General features: G+C 40.0%; 1 protein-coding gene across 22 annotated transcripts in view; it reads right to left on the bottom strand.

Annotated features, from left to right (window-relative positions):
* The window catches only part of cadpsa (Ca2+-dependent activator protein for secretion a), a 123,629-nt gene that overhangs the window by 67,541 nt on the left and 33,633 nt on the right, over window positions 1–22,455 (bottom strand). For all 22 annotated transcript variants that reach the window (XM_044023615.1, XM_044023619.1, XM_044023623.1 and 19 more), the window contains exons 4-8: window positions 10,325–10,405; window positions 9,227–9,463; window positions 5,223–5,344; window positions 1,947–2,058; window positions 1,723–1,862 (exon numbers count right to left, since the gene is read on the bottom strand). In XM_044023615.1, the coding sequence (XP_043879550.1) occupies window positions 1,723–1,862; window positions 1,947–2,058; window positions 5,223–5,344; window positions 9,227–9,463; window positions 10,325–10,405 (692 nt within the window). The remainder of the gene's footprint in view (window positions 1–1,722; window positions 1,863–1,946; window positions 2,059–5,222; window positions 5,345–9,226; window positions 9,464–10,324; window positions 10,406–22,455) is intronic.

Here is a 22,455-nt window from a genome sequence, read left to right as displayed (position 1 = left end):
AATCCATAGAAAAGCAATGAAACAGTGAAATCAATTATATATAAAATAAAAAATATATATATTGTCCTTCCTCTCCCCCCATTTTCTGTCCCCCACCTCTCCGCTGTCCCCCATTTTTCCTTTCACTCCAACCGGTCGAGGCAGATGACCGCACATCTCTGAGCCTGGTTCTGTCAGAGATTTCTTCCTGTTAAGAGGGAGTTTTTTCTCTCCACTGATGCCTAGTGCTTGCTCATTGTGTGAACTGTTGGGGTTCTTTGCTCTCTTTGATGTTGTCTATGTACAGTGTCTTGAGATAATGTATGTTATGATTTGGCGCTATGCAAATAAAATTGAATTGAATTGAATTGAATTGAATTGAATTGAATTGAATTGAATTGAATTGAATTGAATTGAAGTGAATTGAATTGAATTGAATTGAATTGAATTGAATTGAAGGGAACTGGAAGAGGGCTTCTGTAAAATCAGTTTGCTCTGCTTCTGCTCCTTCAAGCCTCACTGTTGGTTTATCAGTGATGAGCCTACATCAGTCTTTCCCAGCAGTATATCCCAGAGCTGTTTCTGCCTAATGTCCTGTATAAAAACCAGCATCCACAAGGCGACACACAAAGGTTCCGCCTCAGTGCCGTGCAGAGAGTGGAACCAGTTATATCATGGTGCAGAAAGCCTGAGTGGGCATCTCAGAGGGACGGGTACAGCTTCTGACAGCTACACACAGAGGATCAATGTGGCAAAGCAGGATGTTTGACAATGTGTGTATAAAAACACAGCCATGCTTTATCTTTATGCTTTCACTTATTCAACATGCTCACTTGGTAGATCATCACAACAAAGAACATTTGAATTGCCATGTGATGCGTCTTCATCTTCATGCATCACTATAAAATGTTGCAGGAAGTCCACCTTGTGATTTACTGTTGGCAGATTCTATATTTTAGATTATATGTAGTAACAACTAGAAACCACAAGATGGTAGCAAAGCAACATATTCTGGGTAAAGAGCAGGCATTAACACATTATTACACAGTGTATAGAGATATATAGAGAGGTCCAGAACAACAGCAGCATAATAGAGAAAGTAATGTTTCACAAATATGCTCAAGCAATTAATGACAATAACTTGAGCATTACAACGCACAGCGATGTTAAAGACTGGCAACTGCTGTTGTGTGAGTTAAACAGAACAACAGCAGCATAATAATATACGGTAAACACAGGAAATTATTTTATTCTACAGATTTTCAATGGCCGCTCCTCAATCACTCATTTCTTGCAACAGCAATACTGCCTCACACCGCTGCCACCACCCAACCTCCACCTGTCTAGATCAGAGTTTAACAGGCTCAAATGTTGTTCGACATCTTGCCTCTGTTGTAATTATAGTTTAATTAGGATGAGAGTGCATTTAAGTGTGCATGTGTGAGTGCATACAAGTTTCACATGTAGTTCACAGGGAAGACTATGTTTGAAGTCAAAGACGCTGTTAAACAACAGTATCTGAATTCCACATCAATTCTGTGATTTTACATCAATGTATAATTCAGTAGAAGCTTCAGTATTAAGATGAAAATGTCCGTGTCATAGCAGAAAGAAACCAACACTTCTCATTGAAATAAGCATTCAAATGAGTGGATACAGAACCACAGAGATACAAACACCTTGAAAACCGATCTAATTTCAGAACATTTAGGGTCACAAAGGCAAAATCCTACTCCCACTTACCCACAATGCTTCATGTTTTGTGGTTTGTCCATTCGAATGGCCAGTTTGATCTTGAGGTCACTGTCCGGACAGCCTTTAGACACGGACATCTTGTGGAGCTCGGACTGCTTGGGACTGTTGGGTGTCGGGTGGAGCACAACCTGGGAGTGACAACACATCAGTAACTTGTGTGATTTACTGTATGTGTGATATACTGAAGTAAATGAAGAAATTAAATTTCTTACCCTGCCCAGCTCCTTATCCTCCAGAGCCAACACTCCTGTGCTCTCCGTAAACAGCTTCACTTTGACAGCAGGTAATGGCTGAGTGGTGGTGAAGTCACCCTGGGTACCCCAACTACACACACACACACACACAGAAAAAGAGATGATATTGTCTCTGTGACTGTTATTTATCATGGATCCCTGTGCACTTTGACATGATCTCAACTGAGCTGCACTTGAAACACATGTACAGTGAACACACACTGCTTCATGGGCATGTCAGGAAGGTACAGAGCCAGTGATATGGGCGTGAAGATGACTCATACCGTAAAAGCACTTTAATTGGTTGCTATGTGCAAAATAATGGCTTCATATAGATGTATATATATATGTGCATTTATCATCACAGTGGCCTGAGTCATAGACATTTTTTATCTATGTTATGTTTTTATCTAAGTTCAGATTCTTTTGCAGAGAGTGAATGAGGTAATGAGACACAGTCAGTGCGGACTTTCCTGTATGCACCGACATGAAACCCAGATATAGCTGTACTTATCTCATTTCTATAGTAGTGGTGACTAAATCAAACTGCTTTCATTGAACACATTTCCCATTGTGTGTCGCATGAGAGACCTCCACAGGATTGTAGCTAAGAAAAGCTTAGAAAAACTACAGCCATAGCAACAGGGTCAACCTGCCTCATCTCGAAGCTTATATATGTTTTTTGCCATCAGCTATTTTGGGAATACAACACAATAAAAGCTAATTATGACATTTCAGTTCCATTTCTTTCAAGGACCCCCTAGTGGTAAAATAAGATGTAATATACAGCCTGTCGTGTTTGCAGAAAAGTTAATGTGAGGCTTGTTGTTGTGGAGATTCAGGCTCAGTCACATAAGTGAGGTAGACTCAAAAAGGACGCTGAGGTGAGAGCAACAAATAAAATCATTTCCTGATTATTATAATGTGGTAATCCTATGCTATTAGCAGACATAAAGCAGTGAACAAAATGCCCCTGTAATGTTCCCACAGGGACTCATAATAACACATCAACTGCTTCAGTAGCCAGCAGTGAATTAGACAGAGACGCTGCAAAATTCCTGCAATTCTCTGAGGGATGTGCGATTAGACGGGCTCCACTGCCTTTACATGATCACAGAACCAGGACGAGTTTATCACTGAGGACTACTTTGGTTGCAAGATTCTGTAGTGAACATTAAAGTCATATTTACAAACTGCAAAAAAGCAATTTAACATATTTACATTGTATTTGGAATAACAATGGACTGGCATTTAAGTAAGCGTATTTTATCTCTAACCTTAGTTAAATATGCAGTTTTGGTCATTCAGCATTTCTGATATTTTTGTGTTCGTCTTTACACTACCTCCAATCTAAATGAAGTCTTCTACTCACACAAGCCTCCTCTGAGACTGTGAGGTTTCATCTACTAGTAAACCTTGTACCTGCTTTTGGTACTAATGCAACTCTTTGCAAAGATAATATTCTGGCATTTTTACACCTTATGAGGTAGGAAAAATAAGCAATAAATCTTATCTAAAATCCTAAAATTTGATTACCACATCACTTCGATAAGCTTAGGCAATGTCAACATTTATTTTAGTCCACAGTTGTGTTCACTTTTTGCCACTTGTGTTGGTTGATGGGAGAGCTCCGTTTAGTCTTCTTCACACATCCCAGAAATTCTCAATGGGGTGGAAGCTTGGACTCTGTGGTGGCAAGTTCATGTGTGAAAATGATGAGTCATGCTCCCTGAACCATTCTGTCACCACTTGAGCCCAATGAGTCCTGGCATTGGCCTGAAAAACCTGGTCATTGAGTCAACGTAGTTCGTGAGCTGAAGCTGTTTTTTTGGGGCCCATAAGTTTGCCGAACCTACATCTGACCAAATTAAGCAACAGGTTTGTACAGTAAGTAAGCAAAATATTAGCTTTATATTCCTTTTTTTGCAAGTGTTATTCTTCATTTTTTGCCTTTGTCTTTATTCTATTTTATTTCTTTTTAATCTCACTCATAAATCTCGCATATAAGATCATAAGTGGTCTCAGCCGCAGCCTGTTGCCTGTTACTGTTGTTAATTTCTCTAATGAAAAGTGTAAATGGAAACAGCAAATGAGTATTCTACTCACATGAAATAAATTATGAAATAGGACCATTCTCTTAAATGGTTTATCGTGTACATGTGTTGTTTAAAGTTACAAAGGAAAAAATTGTGTACTCATTAAGCTGCTTCCCTCTTCTGAAGTATTGTGTGCTGTATTTCACAGCATTACATTGTTTCTTTGTTTCATTTCTCTAAATGACAGAATCCAGTTCCCAGTGGGTTGCAATAGGTTTTTGAAAATGTCCATTTGAGTGAAAAGATCTTTGCAAATCTTCACCAGGGTTTATAAATAAGATATTGCAGTGTATTCAGCCTGTATGTGGTCATACATGTCAGCCATTTCCCTCACAATTTCCCCCTACAGTACTAATAAAACAGCTTGAACTCTTAAACAGTAACCGTTAAGAGTGAATCAGACAAACAGGAAGTGTGAGATGAGACAATTAGTCGCTGCCATGGAAACACAGTGTGACCCGTGGTGTCACAACTTACATTGAAACATTGAGAAATAATGAAAAGGCTTTGTTACCTCAGTGAATCATGAAATGAAATGTTCACCTCCTGAGCTTAAACCCTGTAGAGAATAAAACCAAAATATCCCCAACAGCCAAAACAAGATCCAAAACCATCAAGGATCAAAGGTGAAAAAGCACCACTTGTGGCTTCCTATTGGATTCAAGTGATTGTGAATTCCCTAAATGAAAATAACAAACACCAGCACCTGTTCCAAACATTATAATATTGCAGCGTCAGTGTTACAGAGAGAAAGACACGTTTAACATTAACATATCACTGATAAGGGAGTGAACCTCACACATAAAACTTTTTTATAACGTTTTTAGATGCTTCCCTTGTCCAACAGAACTGAATCAGCTCCTCATTAAGTTCTGCAAAAGCCTGATAATGACCCATTCATTTGAATCAGGATTGAGAAAGACTTCCCGGAGTCACCACATTTGGTCATTTTGATACACGCATACACCTGCAATCATCACCACAGAGATAAACTTTCTTATGATTGAGAAGATGTCAGAAAACCAATGCTCCACCTGTTTGCTGCTGTGGATCCAATGTGAGCAAGTGCAATAAATCCTGTCTCAGAGGTAATAGCCATCATCTTTGGGCACGAGTGTGTGCGTCACAGTGCGTGTGTATGTATGTGTGTTGCACTCACGTGGGCTTGGAGGCCTCAGCCTGGTCTGTTTGCAGTTTATGTCCTCCCTCCACCTCCATGGTGCAGTAAACAATCCTGTTTGGAGCCAGTGACTTCAGACCCTGGACCTCCATGATCACCACCTGCAACACACACAGGTGGAGTTTGAATTAAAAGAAAAAAAGAAAAAAAAAGGAATAAAGCAAACATTGTAGTTATTATCAGTGATGAACTATAACTGTTGCATGATTAAAGATTGCTGGCCTTCAAAATTACAGTTTGTCTGGGGTTAGCGAGGAACAGGCTGGGAAAGCTATTTAGTAGATGACCAGATGGTGGCAGTATTGTGTGACTAGATGGGGAAATAATGGTTTTAATTCAGTGCCAAGGACTTTGGCTAAATACACCAGGATTATTAACACCTGAAAACAAACATGTGTCATGGGAATACCACAGATATGAGGAATTTTACAATTCTCACAAGCAATGATTGCTAATCAAAAGTAACACATTTATTATTTGTTGCTTATTTTTTTATATAATTATCTAATTTGTCTAAATGTTCCATAAAGCTGTGCTGTTGAAATGTCACGTCAACCATGCCATTTTAAAACAATTTAAACTGTATTGTGTTGTTCCTAAAAAAAAGGGAGGATTTGACCTCTGATTTAGGTGCGACTGTTTTTCCACAAAAGCTTCAAGGTGTCTCTAGTTTGTACACTAAAAGCCAATGAAAACAGATGGTCCAGCTTATGCACAATTACAGAACATATAGAGAGCAAGCAAACAAGCAAAAGAAATCAGTTGTGGTTCTTTCCAAATGAGTAACAACAGACACCACCGCCACCATGTTTGACTCTACAGTTCAGAATTTGCATAAAGAGCTGCAGGGAACAGCGGAAGCATTTAAATGTAATTCTTAACGCATGAAAACTGACCTAACAAAAAGCTCTGTTGTATTCACTTTAAGTAATCAAAGCACACTCAATCCTGCGGACTGATTAATGCATGAATGTGTTGCCTGCTGTTTGTTTAGCGCAATAGTTTGATTTATCCACACATCGCAGGTAGAACCACAGTGACAGGGAGAGTGAAATGCAGCTTGTAGCTCTTTGACAGGGTTGCCAAAAGAGTTATTCGAAACACAGCACGCTGCAGCTACAATAAGAAATGCCGAACATTAACAAACCTAAAAACCTTCCCAACCTTCCTCTCAAAAATGTCGGCGGAGAAGAAAAACAAGAGTGTGCAGTGGAGATGCTTTAAAATATAGACAGCTGAAAGCGGAGAGAAAGTTGACGACAGAAGCAACTGAACTTCAGCTAAGGATAACTAACACACTAACCCTGGTTTGAGTGCGGTTTCTTATTCCAGTGTTTAAGAAACTTTGACAACAACACAAAAAAATAGCTGGAAGTTTAGTGTAAATACAGAATTTAGACATGTGTAGCTTGTCTGCTGTGACACACACTACCTTTCGTTTCAGTTTCAAATCTGTTCACTTAAATTCCGACTAGCCATAATTCAAGACAGATTTGATTTGAAACTGTCTTGTGTAAATGTCTCCTGAGCATTTACAGGAGCTAGAGACACAAACTGTGGGCCGCTGCTGCCGGGCAAAAGAATGCATTCATTGTACAAAAGATAGAATTTCTCCCACCTCACCCACAAAGTATTTCTCATACTGGAAGAGATGGAAAGGTGCCCTGTTTCTCTAGGATGCAACAAATCTGGTGAGATAATCACAGCGCTGCGGTTTATGCTTGATCAGATCTTTGTGGAGCATAAACGCCCACAGAGGCTCGGCACAGGTAGTGGACAGGTGATTTATCATGCATGTTTTTTTAGGAGGATTCATCTGTCAGTTTCCTCTGGCTCCACCTGTCAGCCAATTAAGTCAGGCTTCCAAGAGTTCCGTCAGTCAGAAGAAGTCCTGGGAGATATGTGTCATCTCATTAGCAAGTCCCCACGCTAATCCTGAAAAACGAACACGGTTCTTGAGGAAAAACAGGAGTGTAAATATGACAATCTATGGGCCGATTATATCCAGGAGACAGAAACATTCCCTGAACTAACCGAACTGCTAAGGGAACTTTTGTCACCTAATTATGTGTATAACACATAAGACTTCACCACCTAAGTAAATGGTAGAAGAGTGTTGTGATTTTTTTGAGCCATTATAACACGTAGGGTTCTTTTTTTCATGTATTTTGCATATGAAACTCCAGCTTGGTGGCAATAAAAAAATAATTTCTAGCAAATTATTACTCGAATGGATTTAAGCTAGAAAAGGTCCAACATATTCAAAAAAACAATCCAAGTAATATATCAAAGGTAGCACATCCACGTTCAGCAGTCCACATATTTCGTATGAGCTTAAACGTTAAAAGTATAAAAGCTGATTCAATTGTAACACCTACATTCAATTTTGGACTGAAGTGTGTGGGAGCGAGTGGTTTACAAACTTACTGTTGGAAAATGCTGTCTAATGGAGAGAACATATTTTTAGTGTGTGAATGGATGTATATTATGTTACATTCACACAGTCAAATAGCGTATATGCTGCACCTGGAGCGCTGTCCTGGGGGGCGGGGGGTGATCGTGATCAGGAGGTGTGATCCACCAATCATATCTGACAGGAAGATCACGCCTCCATAACATCAGCTGATAAGGCACGTCGCCACCTGACATCAGGTGACAGTTCTGAGGAAGGCGGATGATACACGCCGAAACTTGTTAACAAGGTAAAGGAAAACTTACTCTCGTTTCTAAAAAGTGAACCAAAAAACTATCACGTTCAATCAGAAGACATATAGAACTTTCAAAATTATTGTTAAATGAGTTCAATCACTGAATACTGATTGAGCCTATCTTTGTTTCTCACTATGGCAGACCCGGGAAATGTGTGTGGTGGGGGATTCCAGCAGTGTTTTGGTAATTACTTCTTTGTGGGGGCAACAGATGTTCCACACTGGAGCGTTAAGTCAACTGAAAAAAACCCATCATGGAATAGAAATAGAAAGCACACAACGTAGTCCTGTTCATATCACTTCCAGCCCGTTTCATCATCTCATACATACAGCAAAAAAATATGTAAGACTGACTGTGTAAGTACATCATACACCAACACTTCAAAACCCCAGACTTGTCACTTACAACATTTTCAAATCAGACAGGTCCTGTCACAAAAAGATGCAGAAAAAAAAACCTTGGACTGATGAGAACCAGGCAAATAAATGACATCTCTCCTGTATTTGCTTCACTGCACATGTTTGCTCTTCAATATAGAATTTTCCCTTCACCATCGTAACTCAAGCAATATTTTTTACAGCATATTCTGCTTCTTCTTGTCAACATCAACATCGCCAACGCCCATGAAATTCTAATCGTAATATGTATCTGCCTCACACAATCGTGCTCCCAAATGGATGCACCTTGAAGCTGAGCACTAAGCTGTGACTCACTGTCAGTACTGCACAACACCTGAAATATTAATATATATACTACATTCATACACGATTGATCACGCTTTTCTCTTTCACGCACATCCTCTGTGTAACACAAATCAGTGTGTGTCACACAGCGAAGAGAGACATCGTTAAAAAAGAGGAGTAATGGTAACACTTTACATTACAGTAGAAATATGGTAATAGTATTGTAATGGTAATTTTGTAGTAAAATAATGATAATACTTCTCATTTTAAGAGGAAACACCAAGTAATAACTTGGCAATCAGACTAGTAATGTGTGTGGTACCATAGGCAGGATGAATTTCAACTTACTACATAATGGTAATTATCAATTTGAATTAACATGTTCATGTGGAGGTACAACACTAAATACCTGGACCACTTATGAAATAACATGAGTGTAATATTATCTCTTATTATTATTACCATTCAAAATAAGACAGAAGTACCATAATACAACCTCCCTATGACAATTACATCATGTTGTTATAGTACTCTAATGTAAAGTGAAGTATCCGCATACAGTAAGTACTCAGAACCAAATTTTCCACCAACCTCCAGAGTGAAAGACAGAACCACGTCAGATTTGGACAACGTGTTCTCGTCCTCCTGACCCATGTCCATGATGGACGTGTTGTGGCCTCGTTTCAGCTTCTGCAGCTTGAACTCTCCTCCCTTGGACACGGGCATGCTCTCCAGGTTGGCCATCAGCAGGTTGACAGAGGAGCGCAGCTCTTCGATGAACATGGCCTCCATCTCCCTGGTGGGGAACTTTGGGAACCTTCCGCCATGCTGGAAGAAACAGGAAGAAAGGCAATTCACTGAGGAGCAACACGTGTCCAAAGAAAACAAAAACCCATGAAGAATACATTCAGTTTACCACAATGTTTAAAGGACACTAAACAGAACAAGGACCTTTCTGCATGGAGTATGGGGATTAGGTAAATTGGATGGTTGTTTGTCTATGTATGTGTCCCTGTGATGGACTGGCAAACTGTCCCTATGTCAGCTGAGATTGGCACACTGCAACCCTCATGTGGAGGATAAAGCGGTAGAAGACGGTTGTCAGTCTGTGCTTCTAAACTCCCACACTGTTTAATTTTAAATGTGTGTGTGTACCAAACATTTTTTTAATTGGCTTTGTCGCAGTAAGGTGAATTTTGCATTTCCCCCATTATACATTATCTTACACTACAGAAACATAACAGGTGTAATTAATGACACTGTATGAAATTGTAAAGGGGGAGACTTTGTAAACTAAAAATGTGAGTTATTGTACATGAACCAAAGAAATACTGACAACAAGGCACACAAGGGAAGCAGGAGCATACAATTTAAAGTAGCAAGCAGACATTCAAACAACTCAGAGGAAGACACTAATCAAAGTCAATAAAATAAAGGATATGGCAGCCTCATGTATTCTGCAATTCTTTGATTAGATCAAGTCCGTAAAGAGTACAACTCTCCGATCAAATCGTAATTAAGGGCAATAATGGCACACACATGGAAATGAGTCATACGGTAATTACATTGACAAACCAGATGAGAAATAGAATTAAAAGACAAGATAAATGATGGCATTGCATAATCTTGAGCCCTAATGAACTGCTCCACCTATCCATCCACCCACTCATCCATATATCCTGTACTTACTCGAGTGATGTGGTCTGCCATTTGCAGTCGTCCATCAAGCTCCCTTCTGATCTGCGCCGCCTGCTCATCGGGGTTGTCCAGCTAGAAAATATATGCAGAATGTTTTGAAATGAAATCAATAAAAATGGCAACTACATTTTCTGAGACCAAAGCTAAAAAAAAAAAAAAAAAGATTATTATTAAGGTATAAATATTAAGGTCATTTTGTGATGAATAATTTTTGGTGGGTCATGACCCAAGGTTTAGGAACCACTACTATGGGGTCCAGTTTGAGGGTAGGGTAAAGATTTGGTCTTGTTTAATGTGGGGCCCCTCAGGTCCCACTTGCATTTTGCCCAAACTCCCTTGAAATGCCTGGACACACAAGAGGGATTAAACTTTTTATTTACGATTGTAAATAATTTTGTGTTTCTGAGATGTGTGTTGATTTAAAAAAAAAAAAAAAACTAAAAACTTGCACACAGTTTGAATTGATGAGGTTTATTTTTCTCATTAAAGTGCATTGTCCTCCATGGCTGTAAGTATCCTTAATCACAGAGAAAATTCCCTCTGGGCAATGTTATTGCTTACACCTGTCAATATATTCCCTTTCCAGTCAGCCTTGTGAAGCCTTGCTTCTAACGGAGGCCAGTGGCACCGAGAGAAGGAATCGATGTGAGAATCATGTGGAACTCATCAGCAGCTCTGCCCCCTGGCTACACAATTTCTCTGCAGCCCTGACTGGTGATTACAAAGGAGGTGGAACAAGTCAATGGCACTGTTGTCACACCACTCCATGAGTATTGTGTGTGACAACATTTTACGAGCAAAACTATTGGTCTCAAAATGTACTGAAGTGAAAGTAAAAAAGTACCTTATTTAACATTAGTTAATTGATTAAGTGATTTTTTTAAGGTTGGGGTTCTTTCTTGTGTCGTTCAAAAAGGACAAGGCGACACAAATCTCACATTAATTGTTTTTAATTAAAGGCAAACCTTTGCAAATTATAGTGCTGACAAAATAAAATATCTAAACATAATGTATCAGTCAAAATGGGTCAAAGGTCACAAATGTCACGCACTCAGGGACCTTAATTAGTGCTAATTTACCTATCCTCATCATTCACCTGTCCTCGTCATCCATTCACCTGTCCTCATAATTCACTGCCAAAATGAACAGGCATGACATTGACAATATGCTACTGAAAGTCATGCACCTGGTGAAGAATATGTATAAAATAAAGATTGAAAACAGAAAAAAGCGAGTCTTTTCCATTTTTTCCAAACAGCGAGCGATTTTATTGGAGCGAATGGAGTGAAAACTTGATGTGTCAAAAAAGGGGCATTACCCCCCAACAGTTCAGTAAAACTATGTAAAAGTACTTCTACCACAAAAGCATCTATTGTCAAAGCCCCAGGTCTTCACACAGAGACGTTTAGAGTCGAGTGTCACAATCTATTTCCCAGTTCCACCAGTGGTCCAGGCCCGCTTGTATCCAGGCCTGTCATTCTTCATCCACCCACCAGATGTCCCCAGACTTTGTCCCTGTGTCCATGTCCATTTGATCATCTGTTAACCAGTTGAACAATCACCTGACCTTCCCGCCACTTTTCTGGATGTGTTTTATAATCTGTTAAATTGAAACGGTTTGCACCTAAATGCAGAGAAAATGTTTCACTTGTGAGATGAGGTTATGGTTTTGAGGTCAAGGCTGAGTATAAAGATGGAATGATGATTTGCAGGATGGAGCCAGAGAAGACTTAATTGTGTTCAAGGCTGCAAAGCCCTTTCAATTTAAAGGGTGTAAAATAGAGATTACACTGTGCTTAATTTATTTTTGAAAGAAAACAACCAAATGTAGGGGTTACATTAAAGTTTAACCTTTAAAAATAATTAAGACATAAACCAGAACAAGCCAGTAGAGCAAACTGTTCTTGTATTAGCAGAGGTATTAAGTAGAAAATGTGCTGCTGGTGAAGCTCTGGGGAGAAGGGCATGCTGAATATCTCTGCTCGGGAAATGCAGTCTCAGAGCTCTCATTAAAAGTCAGGCGGCTTGGGCTCTGAAGATGTCTGTATGACACGGAAATTAAAAGAAAGACTTACTTTGCCAATTTGCAGAATTGTGTAAAAATGCATTTTGAGTTTTCTCAATTCTCAGACTTCCTGCACGTATTACTTTTCCAATGAAATACAACATACATATTTCAAATTCAGTATGTTTTTGTACATGTGTGTGGGGGGTCTTCAACGTGTGACTGAAACTGTAAAGATATAGGTCTCTCCTTTCTAACGTACATGAGGTAAAGCAGCAAATACCCACCACACTTTTTGTTGCAGGATGCTATGAACAAATATATAAATAAAAATGACTGTGCACAGGTCTGCCCCCGTCCACCTACTCGCCCCAACCTGTCTGTCACTGCTATTGATTTTTCTCCCAGTGGCTGCATTAACATCTTGCTAGAACAAGCCACCCCTGCTGTTACCACTGACTGAGGAGCATGTTTGAATTAATGCTGACTCCTGGCCGGCATCTCTCTCTCTCTCTCATGATATGTAGCACAGATGTAATACAGAAATGAAGAAGGCTGATTTACAGTATACTTGTTGCAGTATAAACACAATTAGACTGGCTTGATTTGAAGAACAATTGCAAAAAAAAAGGCATTTAATTAAAACCTAAAATGGCCATCACTGTGTTGAATATCTGATGTGAATCAAGTGAATGTGGTGAAACTGAGAATTATGCTCCATTCTTACTGGTCAAAAAAAAAGACTGTTTATTCCCAGGTTTAAATGGGATTAATAATTTGAATTGCATCTGATTTTATTCTATTTATTATAACACTGTGACTGAGCGCAGCTGTGTTTGTGATGTCACTGGGAATGGCGTTAATTGCCTTTTAACACCATTGGGCAGCCCTTGGCCAAGTGGAAAGGGAACTTGGCTTGTAACCGGAGGGTCACCGGTTCAAGTCCCCACCAGGTCAAAAGGGCTGGGTACACCTGAGCAAGGTACCCAACCCCCATTGCTCCCTGGGCGCTACTCTGTGTGGCAGCCCAATGCTCCTAATTCTAGGATGGGTCAAATGCAGAGAAATAATTTAGATTAGGAAAAATAATAAGATTTAGATTTATTAGCATGTTCAAATGTCCCAGATTTTCAAGAATACCCACACTGAATGAAATCTTGAAATGTTCTGACTGACTAATGATGACAGGACAGAATGGTTGTTCGAGTCTAATTCCTGGAAATTAGCCACCAATATGTGACCAGCCACGAGAAAACGAGCAACAAGTAGGGTAAACAGAAAAAAACAGTAATTTTGGGTTTTTACATAATATATACATACACATATACAAGTTGAAATCACAAAGAAGCACTCCATGCTTCAAATCACAGTACTGAATTTGGGTTATTTGAACTGATTCCTAGTCAGGGTGTGGTGATACCACATTCCAGCGCTTTTATTGTTTTTTCAGCCATATTGGCTGCACGTCACAGAGGAAACACATGGCTACTTTATGTGCAGCCGCTCCTGCGTAGGTTTGTTACTGCTACTGCTTCTTCGAGAAGCTGCGTGTGTTTTCATCATTGAATGAACATGAAGAAAAAAGGCATTGCAGAAGAACTAAATCGTGGCTGTTATTTCTTAACGAAGACAGATGCTTCTGGTCTATCCTGACTAACACCCTGTCATTGTTTTGGTTGGTTTGGTTGCTACTGTATATATACTTGCTAGATACTTGACTGCATGTTGTTGCTTAGGGGACCTGTACTGGGGGAGTGGGGGTTTAGTTTTGCTAAAGCTCTGTACATTGTGCAGTATATGCAGATTCATAAGATGACAACCTCCCAACTTTTTTTGCTTGATTTGGCTGAATAACAAGATTATATATTAAAAAATAAATAAATCTGTATGTGCGACAGAACAGACCATAGACGAGGAATAGAAAACAATGCACATGAATTTATAGGTCATGCAGACTAGGCGTGAATTTAGCATGTACAATCTGTGCAGTCACATTAGCGTATATGTCCTTTGTGTTTTACACGTCCATACACGGCCTGTATTGACAGCTATGTTTGCAAAACATATGCATATGACACACAGTGCACACAGTCTGTGGCGTGAAGCGACTCAACGTGGAGGAAAAACAAAGGTTGAAAATGTTAAAATGAAACTCAGAATGTTTCTCATGCTGCTGAGGGTGGTATCTCTGCTCAGTGCATTAAAACACTTCGACAAGATATTTAGTTCCCTGTTGAGCCAGAAACCCCTTTTGCGTTCCTAAAACCATGTTCCTCTGAATTCCATCTGAGCCATTTTTTCTACCGACTGAACTCAGATCAGCTCCTCTGCTGCTCTACAGCACTGAGAAATTTTGAGTGAGTCACTGAGAGACACTGAGCAAAGCCCCCAACTCCAACAGCAGTTTTCTCTTCATGAATTATTTCAGTAGATGATGTCAACAGGCAAAAATGATCGTATAATCCTTATACGATTGGATTGGATGTCAAGCCAACCCAGCCAATCAGAGTTCAGAACCAGGTGATGACGAGTGAAAGCTTAACACCAGTTCATCAGAGAGAAGAAGAGTGGGAAAGACAAGGTGGAATCCAACATTTAAAAACAAAACATGATGACAGGGATTATAAATCCCATTCTTACATGTGTTTTTGTGGTGAGAGATATCAGACGGCGACTCTTCCTGGTGAAATGTAGTGTGTGTGTCCACCGCTGCTCCCTCATGTAATGTCAACTCACAGTGATTACAAAGACTCACGATCACATGACAGCCCAGTGTGTAGGATGCACAGCGTTTCACTGACTCAAAGTCGTGTCACGTGAACTGAGACTGTGCACTAATGAGAGACGACAGCTTTTAGAAGAAGAGGTCAGTCAATGGCCAAAATGTCTGTTAAAGCTTCCAGTAACAAACGGCATGCTGCAGCTGTAACAATTGTGATTTTGTCCATCAAGAGCTAAAGGCAAGTCTACAAAGAGATGTCAGGGTGGATGGTCATTCAACAAAATCAACATATGCAACAAGTTAACAGTGGTTTGTTTGACTATGCATGACCATAATTTGCCATATATATTGTTCTGTAAATGCACAGACAAAACAAGATATTTGATTCTATAAAAAACCTTTCAGTTTTTAATGGCTATTTGTGCTCGAGGGGAAACAAATATAAGGTACAATAAAACAAAGTGTAAACCTCTTTGTGCAAGGCTCCTGGAGCTTTGGCAAGTTTGCTGCATGAGCTTGTAACAACTGTGGTAGGAACAAAGACACATGCAGAGAAAAGGTCAGGCAGTCCAAAAACAAAGAACCCAAACTATAGCGAAATCAAAAAACAAAACAGCGTACGTGCTCTGAGGTTTGAGCGGCTTTAGACCCTGTTTACACCTGGTATTAACATCCATCCCGAGCGATCTGATTGCATCCAGATCGTGCTACGTACATTTCTGAACAATCCTAATCCGCCCTAAATACACCCTCAGATTTGATCTGATCCATGTCCACATCCTCGAGCTGCATATACAGAGTCCCTCAAGACGCATTCAAGACTACCTCCTAAGCTGAAGGAGAAAAATAGAAATTTCACTAATCAGAGATCATACATTCATTTATTTATAGCTACTGCCACAATATTAACAGTGATTGCTATAATTTCTATGTTTCTTATTTCTTGTTACAGCAGCGTAACCAGGGCTTTGATTCACTCAAGCTCAACAGTATTTCTCTCTGTGTGTCACTCAGACACATCTGTTTATTCAGAGTTGTTAGAAACATAATTTTGTTCTTGCAAACAGTCAATACCAGGACTGAACACGGTCTTAGTTTGGGAACTGAGCAAATCTGGAAATGCTACCAGTGACTGATGCTGAAAAGAATTCAGCCAATATTTCCCATTCTTTCCCTTTTAAAAACATACAGTGTGAACACACACTGCCTGACAACTGTTAGAAGCACAGTGTAGAAGTGAGCACTGGGAGGAAAAATCGACTGCATCACGTTTGAATCACTTGTAAGAAAAGCAGCACACAATTTGGTTAGTAACAGGAAGGCCAGACAATGACTCCATGTGGTCAAAATACAGCGATTGGTCATGTGCGTTATTGCTTTGCAATGGCAACAGACATCAAATTTGTTTCTTGTTTTCCACAGAACCTTGTTTATTGATGGCTATCGGAATGTGAGAAACAAATCATACACCTGAGTTTAAAAGAAATTAAACGAAAAAAAGAATGTTCTTAGAGTTCTAATGAATCTAAGGTGTTTATGTGTCTAAGTAAAGGCAACATGACACAAGAAGAAAGTAGACAAAGCACTTAAAAATCATTTGGATTGGAGAAATAGCTTTCAATAATCCTCCAGGTCTGAGTAGATGAATGATGAATGAATATATATCTAAATAATAAGCCACATGAGAGTAGGAACATAAAAGCTATAAATACAAAGACAATAAAAACAATCATTGAGGAGCACTAACTGTAGACTGGTTATGAAAAATATATTGAGGAAAGCCAAATTGGACCACAGGTGCAAGTTGTTTAAAGCCAATAACTTTAAATGGATGTAGTTTAGGTCAAGGTCTAAGAAACCAACTCTTCAATTTTTGTATTCAAAGAGATACATAAAAGTATAAGACCTGCTGCTTCAAATATCGTAGATATGTAAAGAAAACTTTCTGGAGCACTATTTGTCTTTTACACAAAAAAAATTCCATGTGCAAATCAACAAGGATTGCAGACCAACAGTGCTAACCTCTGTGATTGTACAAGTCGAACGTATTCTGATGAAAGAGAACATATGTGTCAAGTACCTCAGACGACCCTGAGCTGAACTCCAGCGTGGTGAACAAAGTGGCCGAGTGATGCGATTACAATACATTGCATTTGGTTCCGCAGCTGACTCATCAAGTTGCTATTGATATCCTCACTGGAGGTATCAGCAGGGCTTTTCACAGCGTCATTGTCTGAATGTTTTGTTTTTTCGACGCGATGTTGCAGGTGAAGCCGCTGTGAAGCAAAAATGCCGGTCTATTATGAATTCAACAAACATTTAGCTGCTCAAAGCTTCACCATAAAGGTAACTGTTGCTCTTTGATGAGTTGGAAAAGCAAAACAACGGGCTAAAAAAGGCTAAAACGGAACAGTCATCATCTAACCGCTTTATCCTCCACCAGAGGGTCGCGGGGGGTGCTGTGCCAATCTCAGCTTCATCGGGGGATAGGCGGGGTACACCCTGGACAGTTCGCCAGTCCATCGCAGGGCCACACACACAGCTAGAGACAAACAACCATTCACTCTCACATTCACTCCTATGGTCACTTTAGAGTGTCCAATTTACCTATTCCCCACATTGCATGTTTTTGGACTGTGGGAGGAAGCCGGAGAACCCGGAGAGAACCCACGCACACACGGGGAGAACATGCAAACTCCATGCAGAAAGGCCCTTGTTCCAACCGGGGCTCGAACCCGGGTCTTCTCACTGCAAGGCGAGAGTGCTAACCACTACACCACCATGTGACCCCTAAAACGGAACAGTCAGAGGATATTTGTTTTAACCTGCCATGGTCACCATGTCATTTAAATTCAAACGTGGTGTCATTCAGAGACTTCAAGACAAGACTGCAGATCACCCACGGCAATTAGATCACTTGAAATAATCGACAGATTATTTATATATTCCCATTCTGGATCATTTCTTTAGAACGTCTACCTCAGCAATACTTCATTTACTGTATATAGATGTGCTGAATGGATGTACAGTGTATATGAGAACATGTAAATGGCAAAACTGCAAATTGCTTTGCATGTTTGCAAGAGAAGATAAGTGTTATATAAATACAGACTGTTTGCCATATTGTAGGAGAGGAAGAGGAGAGGAGTGATGACACCTCAGCGTGTCTCAGTCAAATTATAAAGTGACAAATGACATCTTTGGCCCGAGCAGAAATCACACTGGGGCCCTGCACCTCCTGTTATAACCATCATTACAACGATAAACTAGGAGGGTACATATACCAAATCAAAACCATGTACTCTTCAGTTTGTGCGTGCGGCATGTGCACTGAAGGCACAGCCACTGCAGATGCAGAACTTGCTCACATAATTCTGAGGTGCAAAAATGGGCCAAACCATGATGATATCTTAAAATGAATCACCTGTGAACAGGTCTGTAGAGACCAGTGGCGATCACTCCAAGACAGCAGGTACTGTGTTGCATTTAAAATTCAATATTAAACTCAAGCTAGAACGCAATTACAGTAGAGCGTGTCACTAGTTAATTCATAATTGGCTGTTTATCACGGATGACAGACCACTTGAAACCACTTGAAGCTCAGCTTTAACTGTTCTCTATGGGATGGCACAGAAAAGTTGTTTTGCAGCAAAAATGTCACTTCCACAGAAACTCAGCTTCTCTGGAGCCGTGGACACTGGGCTTCTGCATGATGATTGGAGGAACTGTCTGAAAGGCGGAACCAGTTTTTGACCCCATGTTGCTCCTGTCGACGAGGCTAGCAGCGTGTGTGTGGGTATGAAAGATGAGTGATAGAAAATGTGCTTGTATGAAAGTGTGGCTGAATGGCACAACTGTAAAGCAGCTTGGTGTGGTCATCAGAAAAGTGCTCTATAAATACAGACCATTTAGCTACTGGTAGAGACCAGTTTATACCTGTAGTTTGTTGGCCACTTTGACGAGTGCAAGGCTTTTTCCAAATCAGGTTGACAATAAAGCTATGTGTCCATTCCACCTGCTCCCAACATTTACACTCTAACTAAAAATACTGATAGACCTCCATCATCAGCATCAACCTTTAACATCTGATCAAACTAAAAGCTTCATCCTTCCTAAATCTGTCCTCCTCTCTCCAATATCTCCTCTGGATGGATTAATGCCCCCAAACCCTGATAGTGATTAAAAGAAGAGCAATCACTCGCCCTTAATTCAGACAAAGGGGACAACAGTTGGCATGACAAAGGAAGGGGGATGGTGACAAGCGGTAGCCTCTGTGTACAGCTGCCATGGCAACGACACACAAGGAGATAAAGGGCACTAGTGAGTGTTTGCACACGTTTGTGCGTGTGTGTCTGGTGCTTACGTAAACGATGTCATCAATAGACATTCTGCATCTGTATTCTCGCACACTGGTGGTGCTGAGGTCAAACACAAGAATTTAACTGTGAAGATGTTTCTAGGGACTGGGGGTTATTTGGTCTCACCTCGAACATTTGTGTTATCAGAACAAATATGCACAGAGAATTCAGGGGTTTCACAACAATAATGTATATTTGAGGGGGATTACCAGCCACAGCACACATCCCGCCCCCTGCCATGTTTTGTTTCCCTTTCAGGAACAGCAAGCTGGGAGAGGCTTTAAACGGAGTGAGAAGAAAACAACTTTAAACTGGAAAAAGCTGTGGAAAATTGCAGGCTCACATTTGCAACCTTACCTTGTGTTACTCAGACAAATTGGAAATGCTGCAGGACAAACAGCCAGTCTGTGGTAAACAGAAGAGTAATGCCTTTGCAGCTGTATTTTGGCTCTGAATCAGATTTGGTAAAAGATATTTATCTGGTTCAGAACAGTTGCACAGGGTGAGCGGAAGCTGGGGCTGCACCAGCCCTGGACCATTTCACTCTCACTGTGCCGTCATCTTTTTTTTAACAGCAGTTGTTTATTTTAAGGGGCAACTATAGATAAAACACTGACATAATTATGCAGATCAATAGCTAATCATTGGAGGGTACTCTGGTACATAATTTATTATAATGTACTGGTTTAGTTACAACTGATTTACATTCAAAAGAACACTGAAAATAAAATGTTGTTGAATATGTATGAGCAAAGAAGTGCAGCGAAAGTGAAACGATTCATTTTTAGAGGCGTAAATCAGTCTCACACGTTGTGAAACTGCGTTGTCACATTTCAGCTTGTTGCTTAATAGCAAAAAAAGAAAGAAATGATAAAAACAGCAAAGAGGAAACTTATGTTCTATTGTTCTTACACATGCATGTACAAATTTTGCACAAGCCCGCCTACCCTTAAACTGGTATGTGTTGTCGGTGCATGATATCAGGCTTCGTTTAGCTCAGTTTCATGTCTTTTCCTGTTTGGCTCTCACCTGACATCACACTGTCCTGGTCTCTGATTGGCTGGGGAAGCTTGCATAGTCGCACAGTCAGAACAGATTTTCAGCAGATTCATGTCTTACTGACTTATTGTGGAGGTCTGTCACACCTGGCAACTGCCGTCTTCAACTCATGTGCTAATTAGGGGCCATTAGTTGCGGGTCACAAAACTTGTTATTGAGCAGAGCATCAGGCTGAGTACCGTGTAGTACCAATGAGGCTGGTTTCACACTGGGTGGGTGCGCCATGCTCTGGCTCGTCTTTTCACGCAGGCACAAATGTAAACTAATGAGACCTACGTCTCCCGCGAATCTCCTCGTGTTTGAGCTGCATGAGTCTTTTGGGTACTAGATCTCTATTTTTCACACAAACCGCATGATTGTCAGAGAAAAAAAATTACGATGAAAATGATCTCTCAAACGCAGCACATCCTGTTCATGTTTCAAAGTAAAAGCACTCCACACAAATCCGAATATTCAAGAGTCAAGATTCAACTCTTAAATAAAACCTGAATGTCTATAGCCACAATTTTTGACTGAAGAACATCGAGATAAATGCTGTCAGTGACCACATAACTTAGTTTATCAATTTAGCATGACGGCTGACAAAAATGTTGTTTTGGTACATGGTCAAAAATCAAAGTATAGTTTAAATTGTAACTTTTACCAGTTGGGAACTTCAAGAGTTAAAGGACAATCATAGGGATTACGAGCCTGACCCTTAAACTAGTTATTGTTGATGAATTCTAGGAACCGGTCTAGGACTGATTCAAATCATGTTTATTTTTGTTTTACCAGTTTTGTCTTAAACATTTGTATCCACTCAAATACAATTGAGACTGAACTGATTGCTGAAATTTTCACTGATTGTCTTTCAACTGATTCATGTACTAATTAGTTCAGCACTCACAATGCTTGTGTGTTTTGTGTTTTGAGGCTTTCAGGGAGATGCAGACTTCACCACAGCCTTAATGACTAAAACCCATCTGATAAAAGGGAAAGAAGCTCTCTGTTCTGCCCTCACTACATATCCGCTGTGCTGGCCGACAATTCAATTTGTCTACTGTGTTCCAGCCATCACTGTTGCCAAAGGCACATTCATCATCAAAAGACATATGTGCAGCGCTTTTTGACCTCGCTGCTTTTCATGATGTGTGCAGTTTGTTAGAGAACAATCATCTCATTTGCTGATTTGAGGCTTTCACTGTCCTGTTTGAACTCGTGTTTCAGCTGTCATGAATGTAAACAATGTCTTCATGTCTATGTGTGCGTGGGGGGGGGACATCTGAAAACCTTCAAAGCAGCAAAACATCCTGCAATATTTGTTCAAACTTGATTTTTTTTTTTTGTAACACCACGTACACAGACCACTGTTTGAGAACCATGGATATGGACTATATGAACTTTTTTTGCAACCTGGTATGAAATAGTGATGTGACAGTGGAAAACAGAATTAATGATGTCAGGAAGAATGAACTGACTGCAAACAGGTGTGTATGTAGAAAGAGATGAGAAATTTTAAATGGCATGTGGGTTTTAACCTAACCTGATTACACACAAGGTGATATTTCACCAAGAGGAGCCGCAGACTGATCTGTAATTTCCTCACAAATGTGAGAGGTGAGACTGGGAATGATGCAGGATATGCTCAGTTACATACATATGCAGTATTTTCAGTTCCTCAGTATCTGTGCTTATATAACTACAGAAGTTACCTGCACAATGTGTCACAATTATACTAAATAAAGCTCCCAGCCAGTTCATTGAATCAATTCGCTAAGAATAACATCCTGTCGTCATTTTTGTATGAGACCTGCTATACTTGCAACCTACACACTGTAAGAATACAAGAAATGATGCCAATAGATAAATAGTCATTTCAGCCAAAAGAGTTCAAGACGGACACGGTGAGATGGATATAAACTGTCAGATTAACTGGTGACATGTGTGTTACTTTGTGATATTTCCTTATACATCAGTGTTTATGAAGTCTAAATAATAA

The sequence above is a fragment of the Solea senegalensis genome, linkage group LG4, assembly GCF_019176455.1.
Source record: "Solea senegalensis isolate Sse05_10M linkage group LG4, IFAPA_SoseM_1, whole genome shotgun sequence".
Lineage (NCBI taxonomy): Eukaryota > Metazoa > Chordata > Actinopteri > Pleuronectiformes > Soleidae > Solea > Solea senegalensis.
This window is presented reverse-complemented; position numbering and strand designations above follow the sequence as displayed.